The sequence below is a fragment of the Aquila chrysaetos genome, chromosome 10, assembly GCF_900496995.4.
Source record: "Aquila chrysaetos chrysaetos chromosome 10, bAquChr1.4, whole genome shotgun sequence".
Lineage (NCBI taxonomy): Eukaryota > Metazoa > Chordata > Aves > Accipitriformes > Accipitridae > Aquila > Aquila chrysaetos.
Genome location: NC_044013.1, coordinates 14,215,731 through 14,240,589, shown reverse-complemented (window position 1 = coordinate 14,240,589; position 24,859 = coordinate 14,215,731). Strand labels below are relative to the sequence as shown.

At 44.8% G+C, this 24,859-nt stretch overlaps 1 protein-coding gene across 3 annotated transcripts in view; it reads left to right on the top strand.

The window, feature by feature from the left end:
• The window catches only part of FGF12 (fibroblast growth factor 12), a 237,058-nt gene that overhangs the window by 202,833 nt on the left and 9,366 nt on the right, over nt 1-24,859 (top strand). For all 3 annotated transcript variants that reach the window (XM_030028511.2, XM_030028510.2, XM_030028509.1), the window contains one exon: nt 24,642-24,840. In XM_030028511.2, coding sequence (XP_029884371.1) covers nt 24,642-24,840 — 199 coding nt within the window. The remainder of the gene's footprint in view (nt 1-24,641; nt 24,841-24,859) is intronic.

Sequence of the window (24,859 nt, the reverse complement as noted above, 5' to 3'; positions counted from 1 at the left end):
TCCTGTCTCCAGTCCTTCTGCTTGCCACGTGTGCCACGTTACATGTGTGTCAAAGTGAAACTTTAGCCCAGGAGAGAGAAAAATGCAAAGAGAGAATCTTAGGTGCTGGGTGGGGGAGAATCCAAACTGATCAGCAGTCCAGCATGTCCCCTAAAATTGCTCAGAATCTCACAGAAATTTCTCTTATCCTGAAAATCAATAAAAGCCAATTAGCTAGAGGTTAGAAAGGGTCCTTGCTGATAAGCCAAACAGACACTTGGCTTCCTCCATTCACCTGCCAGGCTCATTAACAAAATCTGAACCAGTTCCAGGGACCTGCTTGCTGCTTTCCCCTTCGGGCTTGCCCTTCCTCCCAGCTTTCATAGCCCACCTCTGTCAAACGGAGCACTTTGGGCAAATCACTTAGCTAGGCAGCTTTCAAACCCACTCTCAAAGGAGAGCTAGGTTGGGAAGATTTAACTGAAGATGGGTTAGGAAAAAAAAAACGGAAAGCAAGGACACAGAGGGGCTGTTCCAAGGGGAAATAGTTATTAAGCTGCTGGAGAATACAGCAAAGAAAGCTCTGTATAAAGAATTAGCTGCATGAAAGTCCATCCACTTTTTATAGACTTACCTTGATTTTTTCACACTCCAGTACCATTATTAACTGCCTGAACCCATATTTCTGAACAGAAAAGATTTATGTATCTAAAAAGCATACAAGTTTGAAAAACTCAGGCCTTATTCTGCTCTCAGTCTCATTACGTCTACGCAGTGACTGCAGTCAGGATGCAGGGTGACAAGCTCTGCTTGCTTCTTCCAGGACTGTGGGCTTGCATTAGTATAAAGCACACGAGATGCTACAGCAGATCATTTCAAACCAATGCAACTGCCTTCTTTGGCAGAGTAGCTAACTGACCTGACAGACAAAAGGGAAGGAATGGGGATAAGATGCACTATAATATTAGTAAACCTTTTGAGAACTCTCCACAAGGAACTCCCATCTGGGCAAAAGGGGGCTGGATTAAATTAATATAAGGTGGGAGGACACATACTTAAAAAAATCATCCTCTGCATAGCAGTGTGTTGCACTTAAATGGGGAACAGACTCTGAGGAATGTTGAGCAGTTTGCCTTGAGTCTGGTTCAAGCCAATGTTTTCATTAATGGTGCATGTGATAGGAGACTGTACTCCCAGAAAAATGTGTGGATTGTGCCAAATTCAGATTTATTTTGAAGAATATAGTCAGAATTCAAGTATCACCTTGATACATTGGAGAAGTAGTCCAAAATCAATAGAGTAGAATTCAGTAAAGATGAGTTTCTCATGAGTTACGCTCTAGAATGAAAACTTAAGTGCACAGATACAGATAGAGAATGAAAAATATTGAAGGCAGCAACGCTGCAGGAAAGAAACGGGGGCTTACAGCGGACCACAAATTGAACATGAGTCACGATTGCATGGGAAGCTTATAAAAAAGGCATCTTTCATTTGCGCTCTGAATGGATGCTATTGGGGAGGAGGGGTTGTTATTCTGCTCCTCAGGTGGAGGACTAGAGCCAGTTCTGGGCATTGTGCTTAAGAAAACTACAGGAAAACTGGAACAAAAGCAAGCAAGGAGCAAAAAAGAGGTCCAGAGGAAAACCATAAGGTTTAGAGGGAAAAATATGAAACATTGAGAGGATGGAGTGCATTTATTTTGTTTTTTCTTAGAAGAAAAGGTCAAGTATGGCACAGAGGCATGAAGGTTGACAGGCAGGAGAACAGCATTCACAGACACAGAAATTGTTCCTAGCATGGTTGTGACCAATTGTTCTGTTTGACCATTGTGGGAATGCCAAAAAACAACAGGTTTAACTCTCAGCAGCAAAGGAAGGAAGAACTTCACTAGCTAGGGAACCACTGGACCAAGTAGTTAGGGATATTGTGTACGTTTAAGACCATTTTAAACAAATATCTATAAGGATTGGTTTTGGTATATTTGCTCCCGCCTCAGAGCGGATAGATAGATTTGAGGTCTCTAGAGATAATTCCTGGCCCTGAAGTCAGTGATTTATATGACAGCAGTATTTTCACATTAAAATGATGCTTGACTGCTTGGGTGTCTTCTAAGCAAAGACATTTGGAATCATATTCTATCCTCATCTGTACATCTGCAGCCACTGAATTAGTTTCTGTATATGCGTAGCAGGCTGTAGGCACAGGCACATTGCTGACCTGGGATGGCGGGCTGTAGACAGTCTGTGTATTTTAATTTATTCAATTTCTCTTCTTCCACTTTTTGAGACCTGTTTGATTACCAATGGCATTACAAGTCGTTGAGCACTGTTAATAACCCCAGTTAATCACAGAAGCGCATTTCCCCTTGAAAGACTTCAAATGGTGAGAGCGAGCACGGCCAAGTTTAATGCCTCCACTGCAGAGATGATGTGCTCCTGGCCCTGGCTGCTGGGTTTCGCTGCGGGGCTGTCGGGACCAGGCAAACAAGAGCTGCAAATGCTTAGCACCTCTGCAAGTTGGCTCTCCTGTAGTTCAGTTGCTCAGATGAGGCTGAAGATTTCACATGGTTTAGCACCAGGATAATAATTATCATCCAGTTTTGCACACAGAAATTTGTTTTCTGTATGGTCTTTGTTGCATTAGAATTCAAGCCTCATCCCACATCCTGTTATTATTAATGAGCCCTGTGTATATAACGTATCATAGCCACTTGAAAGTCTTTCAGAGCACTAACAGTTAGATTACTTATAGCTCTTTATGCGTCTTCTGCTTCATCTACATTGCAACACAGATTTCCAATAGTATTTGGATGTGGAAAGATGCTTATGGAAGCTTTGTGGGATTTACAGATGTGCCTAAATGACTTAGGTGCCTAATTCCCTTTGACGCTCAGTGGGAGGTAGGTGCCAAAGCTGTTTCATAGCCTTAGTAAGTAAACTAACTACATGTCAAAACTGCTAAATATCTGCCTTGGGAGATGGGCATCCAAGCACGTACTGTACTCTGGTATAGTCTGTCTATGACAGTAATTAAAGTAGGAAAGACTGATGCTTTTAGGTCCAAAAATCCAGGGCTAGATTTCCACTTGTGGGCATCCACTGTGATATTACATATACAGATCTGAAGTCATTAAACCTGGGGCTTATTACTGAACTGATGACAAAATTTAAGGAACCACTCAAAATCAATTAATTTTAATGCCAAGGGCCTCTGACCCTCAAACCTGAAACCACATCTGGCACAGAAAATGGCATGGATTCGTTCCAGGCCAAACTTAGAAAGATATGAGCTGTGAAGCAAAGTAGCTGCAAAGCAAAGGAAAGGAAAATGTTACGTAAAAAATGAGATTATTAATATTCATGCAGGTGCTAAGGAGTGACATTTTGATTCCCTAACACCAGTATTAGCATTTTGCTTTTTGTCAGCAAACTTGAATTGATTTTTGGCTCAGTTTTGCCCTTTGAGGTAAATCCATGGTAATAAAGTTGTACTTTCACAGCTTACTGAGTGTGCATGCATGCGTTAGAAAAAGGTGGCTGTTTCAATGTAAAATGAGAGTCTGTATAAAAAGTAATGTAGCAAGAAGCCTTTTAGTAATAGCCATTTCTGTTAGCTGCTGGTTTGTATTTTCATGGTAGCTGGATAGCCTGGGGCCAGGAACATGCAGGATAAAGAAAAGTTAATCTTCCCAAATTTGGATGGAAACTCAAACAGGTAGAGGGACCCTGGAAAGCGGCTGAAAGGATCAGCAGGATGCTTGGACAGGCAGCGCCGGGTGCCGTTACAGCTCCGTCCCGCAGGAAAAGGCAGCTGCAGGGGCTGTGCCTGGAGTGGGGCTGTCACAGCACAGAGGTCCCCAGAGTAATTACTTGGGAGCCACAGCTGTGAGAGGTTATTTGCCCTGCTGTTGAGGTTATTTGTCTCGGTTTAAAGAGCTGCACAGTGAAAATACCGTTATTGGCAAAAGATCTCAGAAGAATGAGTACCTTGCAGCGCAGTTGAGCATTCACTGCCTGCTGATCAGTTGTGGGACCTTTACGCTCGGATTAGAAGCTGAGTGTGACACTTTTTGTTTTCAGAAACTCCCAATTTAAATTAATCAAGCACAGGAGCACACTCTGGCTGGCAGGACACTCAGGAAATCAGCTGGGAGCCGGGTGATATCTCCAGCTCTCATCTTGTTTCACTGTTATTGCCATTGCTTGGTGACTCTTGATTTGAAAAATATTGGCTTAGCAGAAATGGGCTTGTCACCTGTCCAAATAGCCAATCTCCGATATTCTGAATGTCTAAAGGATTTTCACTAGGCGTGACTGAAGGGTTCATCAATAATATAGAAACAGCATTTAAAATACAGAGGAAAGTTTTGTCAAGGGATCTTCAAGGTCAGGGGAGATCAGAAAAGTTTTACCCATCTGTGGGTAGTGTATTTGTCTTCTTTGAAGGCATAGAAAATTGCAATTAATATTATACCTGTATTGACAGAACAGCAGGGAAATCCTGCTGTCAGCCACAGCCAGCCACAACCTAACCCCTCCCTGGCAGAAGTGGAAACCTTCCAAGAACAACCTCTGGTGTCTTCACCAGACACCGAAGTGGTTGCAACTTTGCATAGGCACCATCCGACCAAGGTGAACGTTCAGAATCTGGTGAGGTCCTTGATGCTTCCTTCCAAGATGGAGACGATGCATATCGGTGTTTTTTCCAGTATCCACAACTTCATTAAAATATTCAGACTTTGGGAATCATTGCCCTAAACACTCCCTCACTTACAGGAGACATGACTGACATCATAAATTCCCTGGAGAGTCTGGTCCCTGGTTTCTGTGCCCGGAAGTGACAAGGAGACATACACACTGCAATGAAATCCTCACAGACAGACCAAGCTGCAACACCACTTCCATTCTCTCAACGAGTGTATGAATTTGGACAAAATCAAACCTAAAAAGCACAAACCGTGTAACCCACTGGCACCAAACTTGCTGTCTGTGCAGAGAGCCTCTGTTAAAAATGTGCCTTTCTCCTGGAGCTGTCAGGTCCCCTGCTTTGTCACAGAGCCACCCTGGTGTGACGGGACATGGAGGCTGCGGCTCTGCCAGCCACACTCCTTCCTCTTTTCCATCCTTACCAGGCTCTCTGTCCAGATTATTTGTTAGGATTTTTTTTTTTTTTTTTTTTTTTTTTTTTGTGGCTCATGGCTTTATCAGTTTTAGTAAAGAGAGGACAGATGGGAAGCAAGGACCTGGATGCATCTGCTGGACCCTGAGCTGGCTTAGGAGTTTGCTGCCTCTTGCTTTCTCACAGCAGTGGCGGTATTGCCTTTGCCAAAGTCTAGTCTCTGTGTGGTTGCCCTGGGAAGACTGTTGCTTGGATAAGGTGGGAATCGATGTGCAAGAGTAACTGAAATTCTCTCTGGTCACCTGCTTTTAAATACAGGGTTAAACAGAAGAGAGGAGATGCCTCTGTCTGCTTGCAGTAGTCCAGGCACATTTTGCATATCTGTGTATTTTTAGGCTAAAGACGTGATGAACCCAGTAGCTGAGGGGGATGATTATATGACAGCAATTTCCTACTAAGAGAAAAAAAATGCTTTTGCTACTCCATGTGTGCAGGTGCTGTGGGGTAGTGGATGTAAGTCCACATTGCCTGACCAGTGGGATTGTCTTTTGGGGGAAGGGAGGGTTGAGGCTGCTTTGTGTTTCAATTTCTGATTGTCTTTTCCAGGTGAGCATGGGGCTGCCCATAGTGCTCTCCCAGCTCTGGGATTGCCATCAGTGCGTGCTGCAGAGGAGAGCAGCCAGTCCATAGCGCGCGAGCTCTGCTCTCCTGCTCTTTCCTTTTCTCCCAAGAGCGGTGACAGCCTCCTTGCACCGGGGCCATTATGTGCAAACCCCATTCAGTCCTGGCAATACACTCAGGGTCTGAATTTCTGAGTACGGTTGCTCCTGACCATGAATCTCTGCACGCTGCCTCTAACTCTGTCCTTCCTTGAAAACAGCTTTTTCATGGAAATTAACCTGTTTGGCCAAAGATTCTCACTGTTGCTGTTTGGATTATTTTCAACTGAGTGAGTTGACAGCAACAGCAATACACTGTCATGTGTTTGGGTAGGAGCCACGTCTCTGCACCACTTACCAGCTGTTGCAAGGGTTGCGTGTGGTGTGGAGGAGTTGGGGGGTAGACCCGGGGGTTCCTGGCTACAGAAGTGTGGCAGCAGGACAGGACACTCCTTTTTCACACCAAAATTTCCCCCAGGCAGAGGCGGAGAGGTTTGGCCATTGCTGAGGTTTCATCCAGGGTAGCAGAAATCCCACGCAAGCAGCCGCTGCACATGTGTAGGCAGCACAATATATACTTGTCAGCCTGGTGTATCTAAAATGCAGCATGTGTTGAACTCATCCAGCCTTTTTATGCAGCACCTGTACAGTACTGATGCACTAGGACACGCTGAATATACGTCTGCTGCGTGCGTTTCTATTTCCCGCAGGGGAGTGCCGGGAATGGGTAAGCCTTAGCACAGTGCGGCAAGCACTCCCACGTCCCGCGAGGCAGTAGGGATGGCGTAGCTGCGGGGCCGCCCTGCTTGCCAGCAGGTGGGTCAGGGCTGTGGAAGATCCCCCCAGGGGGATCCCTGCTGGCTCTCAGGGTGGTTTGAGAAGTGCAGAGCCTGAATATCTGCTTCTGCAGAGGCTCTTCCCCAAATTCATACCATTAGCACTAAGGGGAGGTGGTGAGGGCTGTTAATGGCCCATGGTCTGCATGTATGAGAGCAAGGCGGGGATGGGAAACCCCTGTGTCATCCCATGGTGGGCACAAGGTGCCGCCTTAGCCCAGGCTGGACCAGTTCACAGTTCCTAGCTCCAGTGTTGTCCCGTGTGATTAGGCTGCCAGCCAAGGGGCCTCTCTCTGTCACTGCTCTGTGCTGTGATGCAGGATTGCAGCAGAGAGAGGGTAGTAGATGTGCCGAAATCAGTTGCATGAAACTTAGTTCACATGTGCAGGACTTGGAGATTTCTTGCTGACTGCCAGGGCTGAGGCTCTCTGCGTTGGGACGAGAGGTTGACAGTGACCTTGGTCCCGTTACTTTCTTGCTCCATCATGCCAGCAAAGTTTCCCTTGGGAGAACAGTAGGTCCCTTTCTCATTACTCTTAAAAAGACCTTTTCCTGTCTTACATTTCTGTATGGTGGAAGTTACCAAAGAGAAGTTGCTTCTTACAGTCAATTGAAGTTGAAATGGAGGGGGTTTGTGTCTAAATGTATAGAGTACGGATGGCATAGTGTGTGTGACCTGTGCCTGAAGGACCTGTCAGAGCAGCTGAATTTCTGGGTGATCTCATTTGTCTAAAACTGTGGCTCAGGAACAGAAGCTTGCTGTGGTGAAATAAAGTGCCAGGGAATAAAGAAGGAGGAATCAGAAGTGGGGAAAGATAATGTAAGTTATGAATTGAAGGAAGGGGAATAAGTTGGTATGATGTGGCATTGCCCATATTGTGAGACTGAAGAGACAAGTTGTTTGGGGATTTTAGAGCAAACTGGTATCCTGAAAAGCATGGGAGACAGCACATCCCTTTCCCAGTCCAAACAGCCCTAAGAAGAAACACCCTGCAGGGTCATCCCTGAAAGGGCTAATGTCAGATATAATGAAGATGAAATCACTGTGCTTCCCTGCTGTCCCCAGCACATTTCTGCTGAAAGTGCAGTCAGTGCAGTTGTTCTGCATGACCTGTGAATGCCGACGCATCTCCCCGGTGCCCTGTCCCTGAGTGCACACCTTTAGCTTTCAAATGCCTTCTTGGAGCTACAGATTGCCTGCCACACCTCAGGTGTCCACGGCTGCTCTGTGGTCATCAGATTTTCATAAACTGTCTAGTTTCAATTCCCCTTATAAACACTCCTGAGTATCTGCCCACAAATTTTCCTAACCCCGCAATATTCTAGTCACTGTCTGCACAGATTCATCCTTTGTCCCAGCTTTGCATAGGAGTGTGGAGCAGCTAATACAGGGGGAATTTGCTTTAGGAATGAGTCATGCTGGGACGACCCTCATCCTGTTCAGTTCAAAATGAACAGCAAGAAATGGCACAATTAGAACTGGGACAAGAAGAGGCCCTCGAAGCACTGTGGCCATCCCGCATTGCCTGTCATCGCTTTCTCTGGTTTGTGTCGTCACATGGAGCTGAGAGATGTCACAGCATCTCATCTCAGGGCCTTTCGAGGAGCCACAGCTTAGAGGGATTGTGCTGGTGAAGCTGTGAGCTGCATCCAGCTCTGTTTTGGCTTTTGATCACCAGGAGATGCATGTGTCGAAGTGCAGCAGCAAGAATGACAGCGTGCTTCATTCTTTTGCCTACAGGGACAGCAGCCCACTGCTTGAAGCACATGGTGTTCAGGAGCTTGCCACATTGATTAAGGGAAGGCATATCAGGCTTTGACAAGTTACACTGGAGGCGGAACATTGTCAGCTGTAGAGTACATGCTAGCACATATACTGCATACATAAAATGCTATTTATCTTTGCAAAGGGAGAAGCTGCTGCTGATGATAGGGAATTCATTTCCATGGACCTTTCGGGGCTTTTTGTTGTGCATGTGCTTGGCATCACTGCTGAATGACTTTATGTTTCCCAAACATTGATGCTACTACTGCTAGAGTCAGAAAAAAGAGACAGGCTACAGCAATGTTGAACGTCAGTGCTGGGGCTCTTGGGCTCAGAAGGGGATGTAGAATGGAGCTTTCTTGCAGACTGGACATAAAGGGCAGCATTTTGTGGCTGCAGTGGATCCTGCTCTGTCTGGCATGCCAGTGCTTTCCCATACTGGCCTGAATCTGGCCGAGAAAAACTTTTACACTGAAAGCATTGGGCTGGGATTCAGAAAATCCAGATTCTGACTCTGACACAACCTTTTCAAGGATCTTATGCAACTGACCTTGTTTCTCTGTGTCCTTTACCTCCTCACCATGGTGGGACTTTCTCCATCCTTTGGAGGACCCTTGTGTAAGTGAGGTGAATGAAAATACTCGGTTGCTCTGCTGGTAGGCACTATTTGTTTCCCTAAAGGGACAAACCTCCACCCTTACTTGTGGCATTATGGGGTTGATCCTGCTTCTGTCCCACCAAGCTGCCAGTGTGTGAGTCTAGCAAGACACAGACAGATATCATGATGGTCAAAATTGCATTTGGCAATTTCTTTTCTCCCTAAAATATCACATTTTCTTTTGCTATTTCCTCCCACCCACCTCGAAATCTCGACACAGGTGAATTCTCCATGGGCTGAGACCTGACAGGGGTGCAGCCTTCCCTGAGCTGAGCAGCAAAGTGCAATCCTGGAGCAGCTCTTCCAAGCTGAGCCCCATCAGGAAACCTCCCTCCTGTAAATGTTTCCCTGACGCCTCTGCTGGCTCAGACCCTTCTTGCCTCTCCTTGGGGAGCTACGTCAGTTCCCACACCCTGCTCTGAACGCTCAATGCCTGCCACGCTTTGGCCCTCCCATGGGAAGCTGGAAGCTTTCCCTAAGCACCAGGACACCATCGCTGGACCCAGCAGGCACAAACTCCCCGCTTCTGGGAGCGCGGAGGAGCTTTCACTATAAATTTGCCCCGGTTTTACACCTTTCCCTCAGCACTGCTGCAGGCCACTGCCAGACTGCTGGTCTGGCTCAGTACAGCTGTTCTTAAGTCAGTTTTAATAAGTGTGTTGGAAACAGAGATGGCTGGAGAAGTTGGTATCCTCAGGAACGCCACCTCGTCGCACAGCATGCCTGTCGTGAGCGTATGTCTGGCGTCGAGATGAAACCCACAGTGCTGGCTGCGAGGCTGCAGCACGGAGAAGGCTGCCAGCTGCCCGCAAAAAGCAGCTGATGGATCAGCGTTGCCAGCGGACATTGTCCCCTGCATCATGGCCAGTAATTGGAACATGGGGCTGCGCTGTCCTTTTATAATAATATCTTCTTTTATCACCCTCTTCAAAGGTGGCTTTGCATACAAGACCAAGAGCAAAACCATAGCTCATTACTTGATTGCATAATTACATTTTGCTACTGTGTAATTTGGTTATGGAGGTAATTAAATGGATCAAGGTCAGCAGTAGGGCTCGGGACACAAGAAGGGAGAAAAAAAGGCTGGGAACTTTTTAGAGCAGAATACCACCTTGTTGGCCTCTTTTGCAGCTCGGGTTTTTGTGGCCCTGCTGCTTGTCCCTCTGGCCTCGCAGACGTGATGTGATGCTTTTCACATGGCTTTTCACACGGTTGCGAGGTGGCCAGCAGCAGCAGCACCGTGGCTGGCTGGCTGGCTGGTGGGGTGCAGGCGGTTGATTTGTTTGAAGAGTTCACTTGCCTTCCTTGCGGAGCTTTTCCACAAGAGTCCCTTGAGACCCCTAAACCTGACACCTGTGTCACTGGGGGCTTTGGGCTAGATTTTGGCTGGAGCGCAGAAGGTTTGTAGCTCTTGGAGCAGTTGGCTTCCAAAAGAGCTTTGTAGAATTCATCGTAGGCGAAAGAAATCAGAGGGTTATAAATGGAGCTTTGTTGAGAACTGGTAGTGTGCCGTAGCAAGGACTGGGTCAAATAATTCAGGGAGCCTCTTCCACACTGCACACTCTCTGTCCTGCTGCATTGGAGTGTGGGCTGTGCTGCACCACGGCAGCTGCTTCTTGGATATGGGCATTACTTGGTGCACAGACTTTTTTTAGCCATTCACAAAATCGGGGGAAGAAAGAACAAAAGGCTTTAGTGTACGTCAAGACTTGTAAAAATGAATGTACATCCCTCAGAATGGTAACTGAAAGTAAGTCATGCAACAAAGTTTATGAGAGTTGAGCCCTTCAGAACAACCTAGTCTTTCTACAGGCTTCCAGAGCCTGATATGAATAAATAATTTAATGGCTATTAATGTGAATGCTGCTGATTTTGAATCTCGGTTCCTACCGTATTAAACCCTAGAGCCAGCTCTGCCCTTAAGGAACATTCTTTCTGTAAGGGCTTTGTTTCCATGCAAATGTTATCTGCACCCTCTGAAGAGGCTAGAGCTAAAAAATGGCTTTTGAAAATGTGTAGCGCCAGGATTATCACGCCTCGTTTTTTATCAAATTTACACTAATGAAAAAAAACAAAAGAACAAAACCCAAGACTTTTCAATATCAAAGTTAAATTTAGAAAGTGGACTTTTTAAAGCATCCCTGTCAGTTGAAAGCTTATTTTTTTTTATGACCAGCTTAAAAAGCAAAATCTCACAGCTCTCATTATTTTTCTTTTGTGCCTCATATGCCTCATATTTTTTTACTGCCCTCTTCTACGTAAAATTATCCCCATGGTGCTCTTACTTTCTGCATGTTCCTCTAAGTGCACGGGCTTGTTGCATGTATTTCTGTGTGTATTAGCAGTTTGCTAATATGCTTTGGTTAGGTCAGTAGAGATGCAGTAGTGTAAAACTAGTAAATAAAGTCCACTGATGTTATAAGGGTTCTGCCACTTGTCTGATTGAATTTCTGCTTCACAGGTTTTCACCTTCGAAATGCTTTTGTGTTGTGAAGTACGCTGATAGTCATTCATGGCTACACTGTTCTTTGCCCTGTGTGACAGATTTGGACAGGGTGGGACACTGTGTGCCTGTGGCTGACCCCAACACTATAGGGGCAGAAGTGACTGTTCAGGTCTGTTAGTATGAATACACGGTCACATAACAGACTTTTGCTAAATCATTCTGCTTGCCTGAAGTCCCTGCCTTTGGTTGAGTTATATCAGACACTTTGGGACAGGTTATCTTTGTGTCTTTTCCTCCTAGCACCAGAAGTTATGTTCCCACAGGACTCCTAATCTTCTCCTTCATTTCCCTTGTTATGAAAGTGATCATATCCATTTTAATTGAGACATTCATGAATCAGTGTTTATTCCTTGAACAGAATGTGTAGTCCAGCTTTAGTGATTCTTAGAGGATCCAATTCTGCTCTTGTTGCTGCACTAATGATTCAGGACTTAGCATTGATGAAAACATACGAACACTATGAAATATTGTGTATAATAAGAAAGGACTGTTATGCCATGAGCAAATGGTTTCTCTTTTGTGGGTTTTTTTTGGTTCGTTTTTTATTTTTCTCCCCCTGTTCTGGAGTAGCACAGAAGAAAGTAGTAATGACACGTTCCTTCAGTGATATAGTCAGGACAGCCCCTAGGTTTTTTTCCCCCTCTCAGCGTGTTTGCTAGAACAGATGAACAAGATTTCTTTAAAATTTATCATGCTAAGAAAAATATTTTCAGACCTCTGAAGGATCCAGCTGTGACATGTAGTAAACTCCAGGCTTTCTGCAAGCAAGGTACTGAGATTCAAATAGGCAGGCTTAACAACTGACCTTTTTTGTTATTATTGCTAATGTAGCTGTTTCTCTTTGTGGATGTTGGTGATAAGTGCTTTTGGGAAGGCTTCTTGTTCCTATATCCAGTGTGGCTGTGAGGCATTTCAGATCATAGAGGAACAATCTGAAGTGCAAACGCCGCACGGCAGGAGAAGAGGACCTTGTGTACAGCCACCACCCAGGTTACAGCATGCTGCTCACATCCCTGTTTTCCAGCGTGTGTTTAAATCAGAGTGCACACAGGGCCCTCGGCTCCTTTTAAGGATCCCCAATGTGCAGTAGGTCGCTGACATTTCACAGCCATCACATGCCTACTTTATTATACCCCGTTGCAGTAAGCCAACTATCCCAGCCATCTCTGGAATTAATGTTTTAGTTCAGACCAGGACTGCATGCACTTCTGGAGCAATCCCTCCAGTCACCCTCACATACAGCTCTTCGATTTGCACCCCAAAGTGGTCTTAGGCTGTGGAAACTAGATTTCTTTTGGATGAAGCTAAACTGAAGGTTGCCTTCTGGAAGTGCCCCTAAAGTGCCAGACATTCAGACCATGGGACCAGGTGGCAGTTAGACCAGACTGAACCCATCCTGAAATGTGTACAGTGCGAGTGTCCGGCCCTTGCCACCAACAGTTTCACTCTACGCATTTGGTCCTGCATTGTAGACCCAGACTCTGTAAAACAAAATCAAGTATCTACAGATATGATTGTAAACCCCAGATCTCACTGAGACTGCATGCTGCAATAAGTAGCTACAAATAGGAAATCACAATTTTTAACTCTGGATTGCTTTGTTGATGTATTTTGGGTCATATAATTTAAAGACCGTTGCACAGTCTTCTGTATACTAGTAACACAATAAAATGGTCTCCTGCTTTACTGTGCATTGTGCCAAATAGAGTTAGTGTATTATATTACTCTCCCTAGAGTGACTATATTATCTTAGATTGGAAGTTGCAGTCATTAGTTGGCTTCTGAACAAGATCAGATGCCAAAGCTAATCTGAGTTCTCTAGCAAAGTGTGCAACAGAGTGAAAAATTTCACTATAGCCACTACTGCAAAATCCCTGATGATATACTTCCATCTGTCTGATTCCCGGGAAGCAAAGCGTCAGCTACGATGGGTCACTTGGCTGCATACACTGGAACAGTCAGATCTAAGCTGTGGCATAGTTCGGGTCCATTCAAAATGTTTGTGCATTGTCCACGGGTTATTTCACATCAAAAGGAAACTAACAGAAAAAGAACAAGTCAGGTTGTCAGCACATACATATTGTGGAAATTCATTCAAGGTATAAATAAGCCCAGTCCTGCCTGTGAAGTTGTTTTGGGCTGTGAGATTTGTCAGGTGCTTCAGGCTATGCAGGGACACTGTGGTGAATATGTGGATGGGAATTCTATCACAGCAGAGCTGGCTGATTTTCTGAATTCCCAGAAAATAAATGAACAAAGGGCTGTCTGCACTTCATGTCAAACACTTTCTTTCTCCTCTCTTTCTTTCCCAAAAACGTTCTGAGGACCTGGAGGCTCATTCATTCCTCAGGCTGAATATCCCTCTATTGTATACAACCAAAGACAGCCTCTTCATACACAATGAGCAATATGAAGAACATTAGATGGGACGCTAGCCCAAAGTGTCTGGCTCAAGGACACGGAGCCAGCAGGAGTCGGGACCAGCAGAGGAGCCTGCTCTCAGGAATTAACATCCAACGCCTCAGTTATATGACAGGTGTTCGCCAACAAACTCTCTCCACTGGCATTAAGTGATGCTCAGGACCAATAGAAATGTGCCTGCAACCACTCTTCACAGTCTTCCTTTATAGTCGGTACCCACCTTCACTGGTGGTTGGGATGATGAGCAGAGGGGTTTGAAGTGTTGGGCATGTGGTTTGCTTGGCTTCAGTAAAGCAGCCCCCAGCAGAGATGGGGCAGACACCTCAGGGTCACCCTGGCAGGTTTTAAGGAAGCTCCATTGACCTTTTTGCTGGCTTTGTCAGCAGTAATGTTGCTGGGACCCAGGGTTTGAGGCGCAGATCCTGGTGGGTTCCCTTTGGCTCTCCCAGTGGGCAGCAGAGCTGGCCTCCAGCCAAGAATATGCCATGAACCTTTTCTTTCTCTGTGTAGGCGCCACAGCAGCTGGTACAAGGAGGAGGGAAAAGCCACATAAATTGTCACACTTCGTAACATTTCGCCTTGGTTGTAAGATCCAACACCAGCTCACCCCAGCCTCAGTTGATGCTTGAGACCACAGGGCTTGCCGTTAATTGGCCAGTTGTAGCCAACCTGTCAGAAAGCTGTCAAAATATTAATAATCTAGCACCACTCATTTTCAGGATGAAAGTTTTAGCAGCAAAGAAATTGAATTTCCAGCCCTGGTCATGACAGTTCTGAAATTGGTTTAGTGCAGGAGAGATCTTTCCAGCATTAGGAAAGATAGGGAGAGTGTCGGAGATGGTGTGTTTCCACTGAGTCTCGTGGTTTGAATTTAAGAGTCAAAGCAAAGAGGCTATCTCAGTACATCAGCAGCTTATGGTTGTAATAGGCCTGGTGAGCTCCTTGGCAAGTCCTCTTATCTTCTGCCCACGTGATGTGTTACTTCAAAAAACGAACTACACAGAAAATTGGGCTAAGGCCATTTTCTTTCTTCGGACCTGCTCTCTGTGCAGGGCTGTACCGTCGGGTAAGAACAAGCACAGTTTTGTCTGTGTGCTAAAACACCGACCACCAGAGACTCTGCCTTACAAGGACTGGGACTCACTTGCAGTCCCCTTCTCCCTGACATTGTTATAACTGCATTATTTCATTTATGTCAGAAAGAGAGGGTGTTTGCCTAAGAAACGGAACTGGAACCCTGGGGAAATAACTTTCTCTGCTAGCTCTGACACCTCTTGTTTTACAGAATGCCCAGCAAGCTGGTTGGTCTTTCAGTGTGCAGGATCTCAGCACAAAAATGTAGAAAATAAGAGGTCTTCCTTGTACTTCTGTCATGGTGAGGGCATTTTTATTAAATGCCCAAAGCATTCGTACTCTGGTTTGAGCTTTTGAGGATAATTTTAATGTAAATAATAGCATGATAAATCTAATCTTGACTGCTAATTTTCCACTAAGAGGTTTCTTTTGGTTATCAGAAGAAAATAGTGTCACGTTTATAAATGCGTAATCATTATTTTAGTTTATACATTGTTATTATTATCAACCATAATAAAAATAGCAGTATCACAAAAGTAAACAAAGGCCACAAATCAGTTTATTGTGCCCTGTGCTCAGGCTCAAATTGATGCCAAAAAACTCTCTCTGGCCCCATAGAGAGATCACAGGTTCAAAGCATCCCATCTGGCTGTGTTTCTAGGGTTCTTACATTATTATTTTTCTTCATAGTTATTTCAGGCTTTAGCAGATGAGGCAGTACGATGCTAATTTAGGAAATCTGTTTTTCTTATATGCAACTAACAGATCTTCATCTTGTCCCATCTCGTCTCATGATCATTATCTCTGAATGCAAAGATGTATTTCTGGATACTGTTTTGGAGTAAGCAGAGTTGATAACATTGTTACCCATTTCAGACACTTTGTCAGAAAAAACAGCATGTAGAGAAGACAATGGATGAGTTGGGATTCCCAGGTTAGAAATTATCCTGGGGTTTCGCCAGATCCCCAGGCTGCCAGGAATGCAATACCAGAGACAATGCTGTCAGAAACCCCCCCTTTGTAGGAAGCAGTTGCTTTCCTAGAAGAGTGATGCTGAACTGGGTGGGCCAAGTGCCCTGTGAATGAGGTACGCTGCTGTCACTACTCCAGTTCATAATAGCTCCAAATTTTAAAAGGCTTTAAAATTCCAGCATGAAATAAGATGCAAAATTAAAAACCAAATCGATCCATTAAAATGCAAATATACCTTATGTTTTAAAAAGAAGGGATGAAAATTTATTCCATCCAATCATGAATTTGAATTTGGGGTCCATCATTAAGAAAAAGTGAAGCAAAGGACAAAATACGTCACTTGCTCTGTGTGCCCCATCAGTGAGTTGCTTGATGTGCAGGCTTTCCCAGATAACACTGTACGCAGAGCTGTGCAGTCATTGGTACCCAAATCTTACTCCCGGAGCCTGTTCTCTCACCCAGCCTACCCAGGCTCTCCAGGGAGGTGTGGAAGTGAGCAGCCTGGCTTGAAGAGCTGTCCCAAGTTACGTTCTTGTCAGCACTCATTAAGTTGAAAGCTGTGTTGCTATCAGGATTGCCTGAGCAGCTCACCAAAGGCCAATGCAGTGAATTTGGGCATTTTTATCTTTATGAAGTACTTGGTAAAAATGTGCCTGCATGGTGGACAGGCCAAGAGCTGAAAGCAGGACACCACAATACTGAGGTATGGTGGGATGGACAAGTCTGAATTTGGATCCCAAAACTCATTAGGTTCATCTGCTTTGTAGCCAAATGTGAGACCGTAGCTTGTGTGGATCTATATGGGCTTGTTTTGATCTGGGTAACCAGTTAGCCAGGGCAGAATGGAGCTCAGCGTGTCTTGCAGAACCTGCCACGGGTTTTGGTCAATACTCTGCTGTGTCCCCGGGTAGATGTCCTTGCTGCTGCAGGGTTACCTTGGACATGTCCACGCTGCAATCACACCTTTGTCTCCAGCATTCACAAACTTCCTCTGCGGTGATAGTGGATAATTTAATCAGTCCTTGAACACGAAAAGGTGCTTTAGGACAGCTTGTGTCCACATATAAAGATCTGCAGCTTAATTACAGAGGCTCATCCAGCACTTGATTTTTTTGCCTGTTCAGGAATATTAGGTCAGCTCGCAAGACTTAGCAGACCTGCACTCCACCTCATTGCTAGGGTGTTTTAAAGTGAAGCCAACTGAACAAGCATGTATCTTGAGCACAGAGAGCTCCCACAAAAGTGAGGACAGATAGCCCTCTAGTTATATTTTTCAGAGGCAGTAAGTTATGTTGCTTGCTAATGCTGCTTCTCAGCTCCCAGAGCTGGGGACCAGACCTGCATGGATGGTAATTTATTTGAAAATGTGCTCCCTCCAGCCCACAGATGGTCCAGGCGGAGTCAGAATACTTGCAGATACCATATTGTCTCATCAAGTGAATCTCTGCTTTGCAGCAGGGCTGTACACTCCCATGTAGCAGCTTGTTATTTTAAAACGTAGCTACTCTCTCCTACTTCTAAAAGGCCACCGAGAAGACTTGTCACCAATCTCTTATGGAGCTGGAAGGGGGAGGAAAAGTGGAGTGTGAACAGTAGAATATCACCTGCCATCTGGACAAAGATGTGATGAGATGTAAAGTTTGGATGCACATTTGAGGTTCTTGATCACATGCCAAGAGAGAGCTCAGCTATAATTATTTTAAAGCATCTCCAGCCAGATGCAACCCTAGGTCGTGGAAGAAGCTACACTGAGGCAGCAGGACACTGAACATCATCAGGCTGTATGCAAGGCAGCATCGCCTGTGGGAGCGCTGCTGTGGTCTGCATAGGGCTTATCCTGCGAACGGGACCTACATGGTTAAAGACCTGTCCTAGGAATAAAAGTATGCCAGGATCAAGTGCTGTGGTATGAGGTTTGTGGTCACAAATTCTCAGATGCTCAAAGACATGTTTAGTCTCTGAACTTTCACAGGTTAAATGAGAGCTGGGCATTTGCATTTCATCTGGGAGCCCAAATGTCTTCGAGAATCCAGTGTCTTTGTTTATCCACACAGGTCTACGCACATTGATACCAGTGCTGAACTTCTTGGTGCTGTTGGCATCGGGGGTGTCGTGGTTTAACCCCAGCCAGCAACTAAGCACCACGCAGCTGCTCACTCACTCCCCCCCCACCCAGTGGGATGGGGGAGAGAATCGGGAAGAAGAAGCAAAACCCACGGGTTGAGATAAGAACGGTTTAATAGAACAGAAAAGAAGAAACGAATAATGATAATGATAGCACTAATAAAATGACAACAGCAATAATGAAAGGATTGGAATGTACAAATGATGCGCAGTGCAATTGCTCACCACCCGCCGACCGGCACCCAGTTAGTCCCCGAGCGGCGATTCCCCGCCCCCACTTCCCAGTTCCTATACTGGATGGGACGTCCCATGGTATGGAATACCCTGTTGGCCAGTTTGGGTCAGGTGCCCTGGCTGTGTCCTGTGCCAACTTCTTGTGCCCCTCCAGCTTTCTCGCTGGCTGGGCATGAGAAGCTGAAAAATCCTTGACATTAGTCTAAACACTACTAGCAGCAACTGAAAACATCGGTGTTATCAACATTCTTCACATACTGAACTCAAAACATAGCACTGTACCAGCTACTAGGAAGACAGTTAGCTCTATCCCAGCTGAAACTAGGACAGGGGGGGAGTTGATTAAACCCTGCTCTGGCTGAAGGCGGGGTGGAATGTAGAATGGGCTTTACTGGGTAAAGAGCACCATAAAGCAGATGCTCTTCTGCAGTGCCATCCTTTCCCCTGTGATGGAGCAGCAGTTACACAGACATAGTGAACACGATCCAGTTGTTCCATGGTCTGTCTCTGCAACCACAATGAAATGCGACTGCTGATAGCTGTGTTGATATTTATGATTCCTACTTAATATGTTTTAAATGACTTGATGAGCTCTAAGTATTAACGCTAACATCGGTAAGTATCCTGAGCCAGATTCTCTGAGAGGGAAGCCTTGCCGTGCCATAGACTTTGGTGCAGTTTAGTGCTTTTATCCCATCTGAAGATCTGGCTCAGTAATTGTGCAGAACATGAAAGAGAAACCCGTAAGTGCTGTAAACAAAGGGAAACTGTTACTCTGGGAGTGTGTTAGTTAGATATTTCAACACTTATAATTAACATCCCTTTCCTAAACTGTGGCACAAACTACTTGTAGAATGGGCTTTTTCTTTTATTGCTGCTAGTTTCAGTGACTAAATTTATTAAGTCATTAGGTTTGGATGTGGATGTGTATATTTGCTGTTCTCCTTTGGGCTATAATAAAAGGAGATCTTGAGAGAAAAAAAAAAAAAGAGAGATCTTTATTTATCTGGCAATTTTGAGAATGTTTGTAGGGAAATGGCAAGCAATACAAACAAGTGGCCCAGTCCGGGGGGATGCTGAGTGAGCAGCTGGGTTTGAATACAACAGCTAGTGACAATCTTCTGCTGGCTTCCTGGCTGTCCCTGAGCATTGCACATGGAAACCTGTCACTATTTCTGCCATGTTCTGGGGACATCAGGGGCTTCTGTGCCAGTCAGAGCTTGGACTAAACAAACAAGGGAGCAAATTGCTCACTTTCGTGATCAGAACCCAGGAGCACCATGCTGTTTCTTATGGGGGACCCTTTCTTTGCACCTCCCGGCTGAGGATGCTTAGGGTGCCAGTGGCAGTGATGCTTCCAGCCTGATTCGGGCAGGGGCTGGCACTGCTCTCTCTTGCTCAGAGCAGAATCAGGGCTGTCCACTGCCCTGGCAGCACTATGACTGTCCCGGGGCTGTGACACCATTGGATCGGCATTTTTTGAAGGAGCTGAGACGTCCAAGGGTGGCAGTGCATTCCCTGAATACCCTGCAGCCTCACATCCACAGGTTTGACAGCCGTGCTGCTCCACCGACGTCTGTGCAGCTTCTCCAGCTTTACAGAAGTGCAAAGGAGAGTCCAGTCAAACTTAGTATGTTCAAGGCCAAGAGGCTGGGTTAGGTTTACCTGACCAAGGCAGGTGAAAGCTCAGGTAGATTGGGAAAAAAAAAAATCTGTCCTCTCACAAATCACCCCCAGCTTGTGCTGGGGTGGGGCAGATGGGGCCAGACATTGCCAGCACCTCTCTGAAGGATCAGACTGGCCCAAGTGGTACAGAGATTGGCTTGTGCCTGGAAGTCCCATCCACATTTCCATCTACAGATAGCAGGAGACGCTACTAGGATCAAGGATAAATGAAACATCTTGTTTTCTTAAACCAGAAATAGCTTTTGGGGCAATCCGTGGTACCTTATATACCTCTCTGAGCAGGTCTGACACACTGAATCCCTGCAAATGGCAGTTGCATCCATTTAGCTCCCTTTGATTCCAAGTGTCATTGAACGCAGTCTTCCTAATTTTCTGTGTGTTAGCTACCATTTTATTTTTTTCTAGACTGTGCAATTTCCAATAAAACTAGAGTTAGCACAAACCAGACCTATGTTTGTTTTTCAAAGCAAATCTAATTACTCTTCTTACTGGAATTGCCTTTTGTTCAAGGGATTGGATTGAGAAGCAGAAAACAAGTTGCAGGCAGATGCTAATCATTTTGCATGCAAATTACTAACATTTCTTTTGCAAATATTTCATGTAGGTTTTTAGTTCAACAATTAAAAAAAGATCTGTTTTTTCAAACTGCTTTCAGTAATATCTATAGACATTTAACAAAATACTGCAGGCTCTAAATCTCCAAATAGTAAACAAATAAATGTATTTATTTACTTTGTATGCAAAAATAATTTAGTCAAAGACACATATTTCACATGAAGATAAAACCAGTCAAATTTCCTTTTTTTTTCTCCAAATCACAAGCATACTCTTTAATGAGGAGAACTGAGTGGGTTTTCTGAGTGAGCTGAGTTCATGACAGCACTGACAGGGGACCAAGAGCTCTATGGAGTTTGTGCAGAAAATAGAGTCATGATTTATTTCTTTGTTTAAAGACTGAAAAAAGTCTGGTGATTAAAAGATGAAGCCATCTGTCCTCTCACTGTCTTGTACCTGGTCATGTTATTTCTGTCAAGGAGAGAGTTGGGAAAATAATTGAGTGGGGTTCGTTATAAGCCTGTTTCAAAAGGTCCCTGCACCAAGTGAGAGTGTGAAGTGGTGCTCCTGACCCCAGGGCTTACCATACCATTACCTCTGGAGGAGGATGTCCTTATGTCCTGTCAGAAGCATGTGGGGGGGGACAGCCTGAGGATCCCTTCACTGGTTTTACCCATTTTGTATCTGTGGGATGAAGAGAAAGTATTGGACTCCAGGTCTGCCCATCTAGCACATTTCATCAACACTGAATTCGTCTTTAAAAACAAAACAAACAAACAAACAAAAAAAGCTTGCATGTCCCAGAAGTCTGGCCAATAGATCAGTGATTTTCCAAAAATACCTTCAGTTATCTCAGTCTGCAGCAGTGGCTGCTACAAACTGCTTTATTAATGTGAAGCCTGTTATGCTCACCTGCACTTTCCTCTTTCTTCCCAGCTCTTCTCAGCCCAAGACAACTGAAACAGCAGTTCCCACCTGATTCAACATAATTGCCACAATTAATTTTGACAGTAAAGCTTGTAGAGAGGTTCTGCCATTAATATCCCAATAGCCTTTTGTTATTGGTATCCCCAAAGCCATCAGCAAAAGGCACGTGCAGAAACTAAGTGACACAACGTAGCTGAAGGCTTGATGTTGGCCACTAATAAGATATCAGTGAAGAAAACCTAAGGGTTCGCATATAATAGATTTAGAGGACAGTCCAAATATCCCCAGGTGGTGCTTGGGAGAGAGGCCTGTGTCCTGCTCGTCTGCCCCATCTCCTTTCTGGTCAACTGGTTTTTCCTTCTCCATCCTCTTGCTCATTGTGTCACGTCTGCATGTGGTAGTGCCCGCACCAAAGATTTCTGGTGCTCAAACCTGCGAAGACCCTGCGGCTTGTCAGTTTGGTGGCAGGATGAATTGTGTCCCAGTCTGTTTGTCCCTACACGGCACAGTGCAACACCAGCTGTTGCTGATGAGGTGATATGCATAAGAAGGATGATAATAATGAATAAAAATGGCATTATTTAACTAGAACTTAACTGTGAAATCTGTGGGTTTTCTAAACCGCCGAATGGACAGAGCTGGGATGTTTCTTCATGGTGTTGCCGTGGTTAGTGTCCTGAAGTGCTATTTCAACTGAATTGTGGGGGATGAGGAATCAACCAGCCAACTCACGAAAACAATGGGACAGTTTTGTTTGCTTGTGAGGGAGCTTAAACACTTAAAGGACATCACTATTTTTTCTTTATTTTCATTAGGTTGATGTCTTTAAATACATTTGCTTTAAAAGAATATAATAATTTTGCTACTTTATTGGTACAAGTGGATATACAATACGGCATCTGTTTTTATGAACTACTGCTGCATGTTGTAAAATACTATACTGCGTTAATTTTAAAATAGCTATTTATCTGAAAACTTTATTTTCAATAACTTTTAAATAAAATCTAGATTTTTTTTTTTTCTGAAACAACATTTTCAAAATGCGTTAGCTTTTGTATTTCTTCTTCACTAAAAATAAAAAATACTCTTTGTTCCACGCTGGTATTAAAACAGGCGTTGAAAATCCAGATAGCTCATACACAGTAAACTCCAGGTTTTGGTCAAGATGGTAGCTATCCTTCACAGCCTATCAACTTTTCAGTCCCCCTAAAGGGAATTTTCTTGATAAGTTTTTACTGGGGTAACGAAGGCATAGGAAAGCGGATTGAGCTGTCCAGTTTGGTTTTAGAGATGCTCTCCATTGCGGGGCTTGCTGCCTGGCTGGGGCTGATGCCAGGGAAAGCCCCCAAGCCAGCTGGTCGCAGGCAGCCGCTGCAAACTGCCCGGCTCCTGGGTGAGCTGCATCTTCCAAGGCAAGACAAAGCCTGGAGATAAAGAGCAGATTTAAGGAGCGCTTAAACACTGATCTTTTGGGAAGCTACTTCAAACACTGTTTTATAGTGCTCTAAGTCATCTAGATCTCTCTTAACTTGTTTCACTCTCTTCTTAAAATATTTATTTCTCCAGCAAGGAAGACTCCCTCAGATAGGGCAAAATGACCTGTTGGGCTGACGGTGGTTTTATCTGTGTGGTGCTATTGATTGATGCAAAATTCACGTGTGCAGCACAGCTCCGTGCTTTCTGCTGTGCTTTATCTTCTGCGGCTTCAAGCCTGCCTGGCTCCGTAGGTCTGTTGCACGCTGGATTTATTGTCAGACCAGCAACACTTTATATAATCCCCAAAGCGCTTGGGAACATATACCTGAGTGTTGCTGAATGTTCAAAATGTTCACTCTTAAATGAGGTCTGCAGCAAATACGTGGCATTACTCCAGATGCTTTGCTCAGATGTTGGTCATGCGTTTTCCATTAGCAAGGTTGAAGAAGCTCCTAAAGACTTTTGAGTGGCGAGGGCTTGGGTGAGAGCATTGCTTGCCTGTAGCAGCACCTGCCTTCACTCACGGGGCTCTGAGATACCTTGTCTGGGTCCTACAAGAAGGGATTTTGTTAAAACAGTTCTTCAGAAAATGCATATTCATTGTGGCTTGAGCTTTTTTAGCAAGAATGTCATAGTTTTAAGGAACCCAGTGGGAGAATTTCTTTGGCCAGGATGAATTTTCTGCTCAAAACGAAAGTCTGGGAAGAAAAATAACCCACCAACAGCCACATCTGACTCGGTGAGGGTTTGGGAGCCCACTGCCACAGAGTCCCCTGGCTAGCCAGCTCTTTTAAAAGAGGTTTAATATTTCCCTGTTGTTAAAATCTTGAAAAGTTACTGAGACATGACAAGTTTTGGTCTATAGCTGAGTGTAGTTTCTTCTTTGAGACTTGATGCAAAGCCAGCACAAGCGACAAAGGCACAGCCACCCCCACAGCCGGCACAGGCTCAGGGGATGTCTTGGGCAGACCCATGTGTCCTCTGTTCCTGGGTAGGTGTGGGACCAGTTCTCAGTATCTGAAGAAATACTTGTATCAGAAATACTTAAAATTCTTTCTCTTTATTGAAAGATTTCCAGGCTTTGTGCCAGCATTGCCTCCCATCGCTTTTGAAAACAAATAAATTGTTAGCTTGCTTTTGTACTCCCATTTCTCTGAATCTACTTAAATTCCCCTGATAAACTGCCTTTTGCCCATAAGAATTTGAAGAAGCCTCAATATTTTAGACTACAACCATTGTACATTTCTTGCCCATCACAGGGAAGGTAAGAGCAAAGCCAGGGGAAGGCATTGGGAGCAGCAGATGAGCAGCAAGGCTGTCTCTGCTTCTCAGCTCTCTTTTTTTATTTTGCTTCATATTTCACTCTAAATCCTGGCAAATTCCTGACTTTTCCTGTACATTTTCTATGTCCGTTCACTGTAGGCTGTTTTGCAAACCACAGCTCTGCCGGGGAAGGAAAGCCTTCCCTTTCAGTGGGGAGTTTTCTAGATGTGTGTTATTGCTGGGAGCTGGTATTGCTGAAGCCTGTTGTTTTCTATTGTTAAACTAACTGCAATGCGTGACCATCGTGTATCACTCAGTGATGCCTAATTTAGGAGATCAGTGATTAATTCCTTCCATTGCTTTTTCTTCTCTCTCTCTCTCACTGCAGGATGTTTTCACACCAGAGTGCAAATTTAAGGAATCCGTCTTTGAAAACTACTACGTTATTTATTCTTCCACGCTGTATCGGCAGCAAGAATCCGGACGAGCGTGGTTCCTGGGACTCAATAAAGAAGGTCAAATTATGAAGGGAAACCGAGTGAAAAAAACCAAACCCTCATCACATTTTGTACCCAAACCCATTGAAGGTATGGAATGTGCCCACTC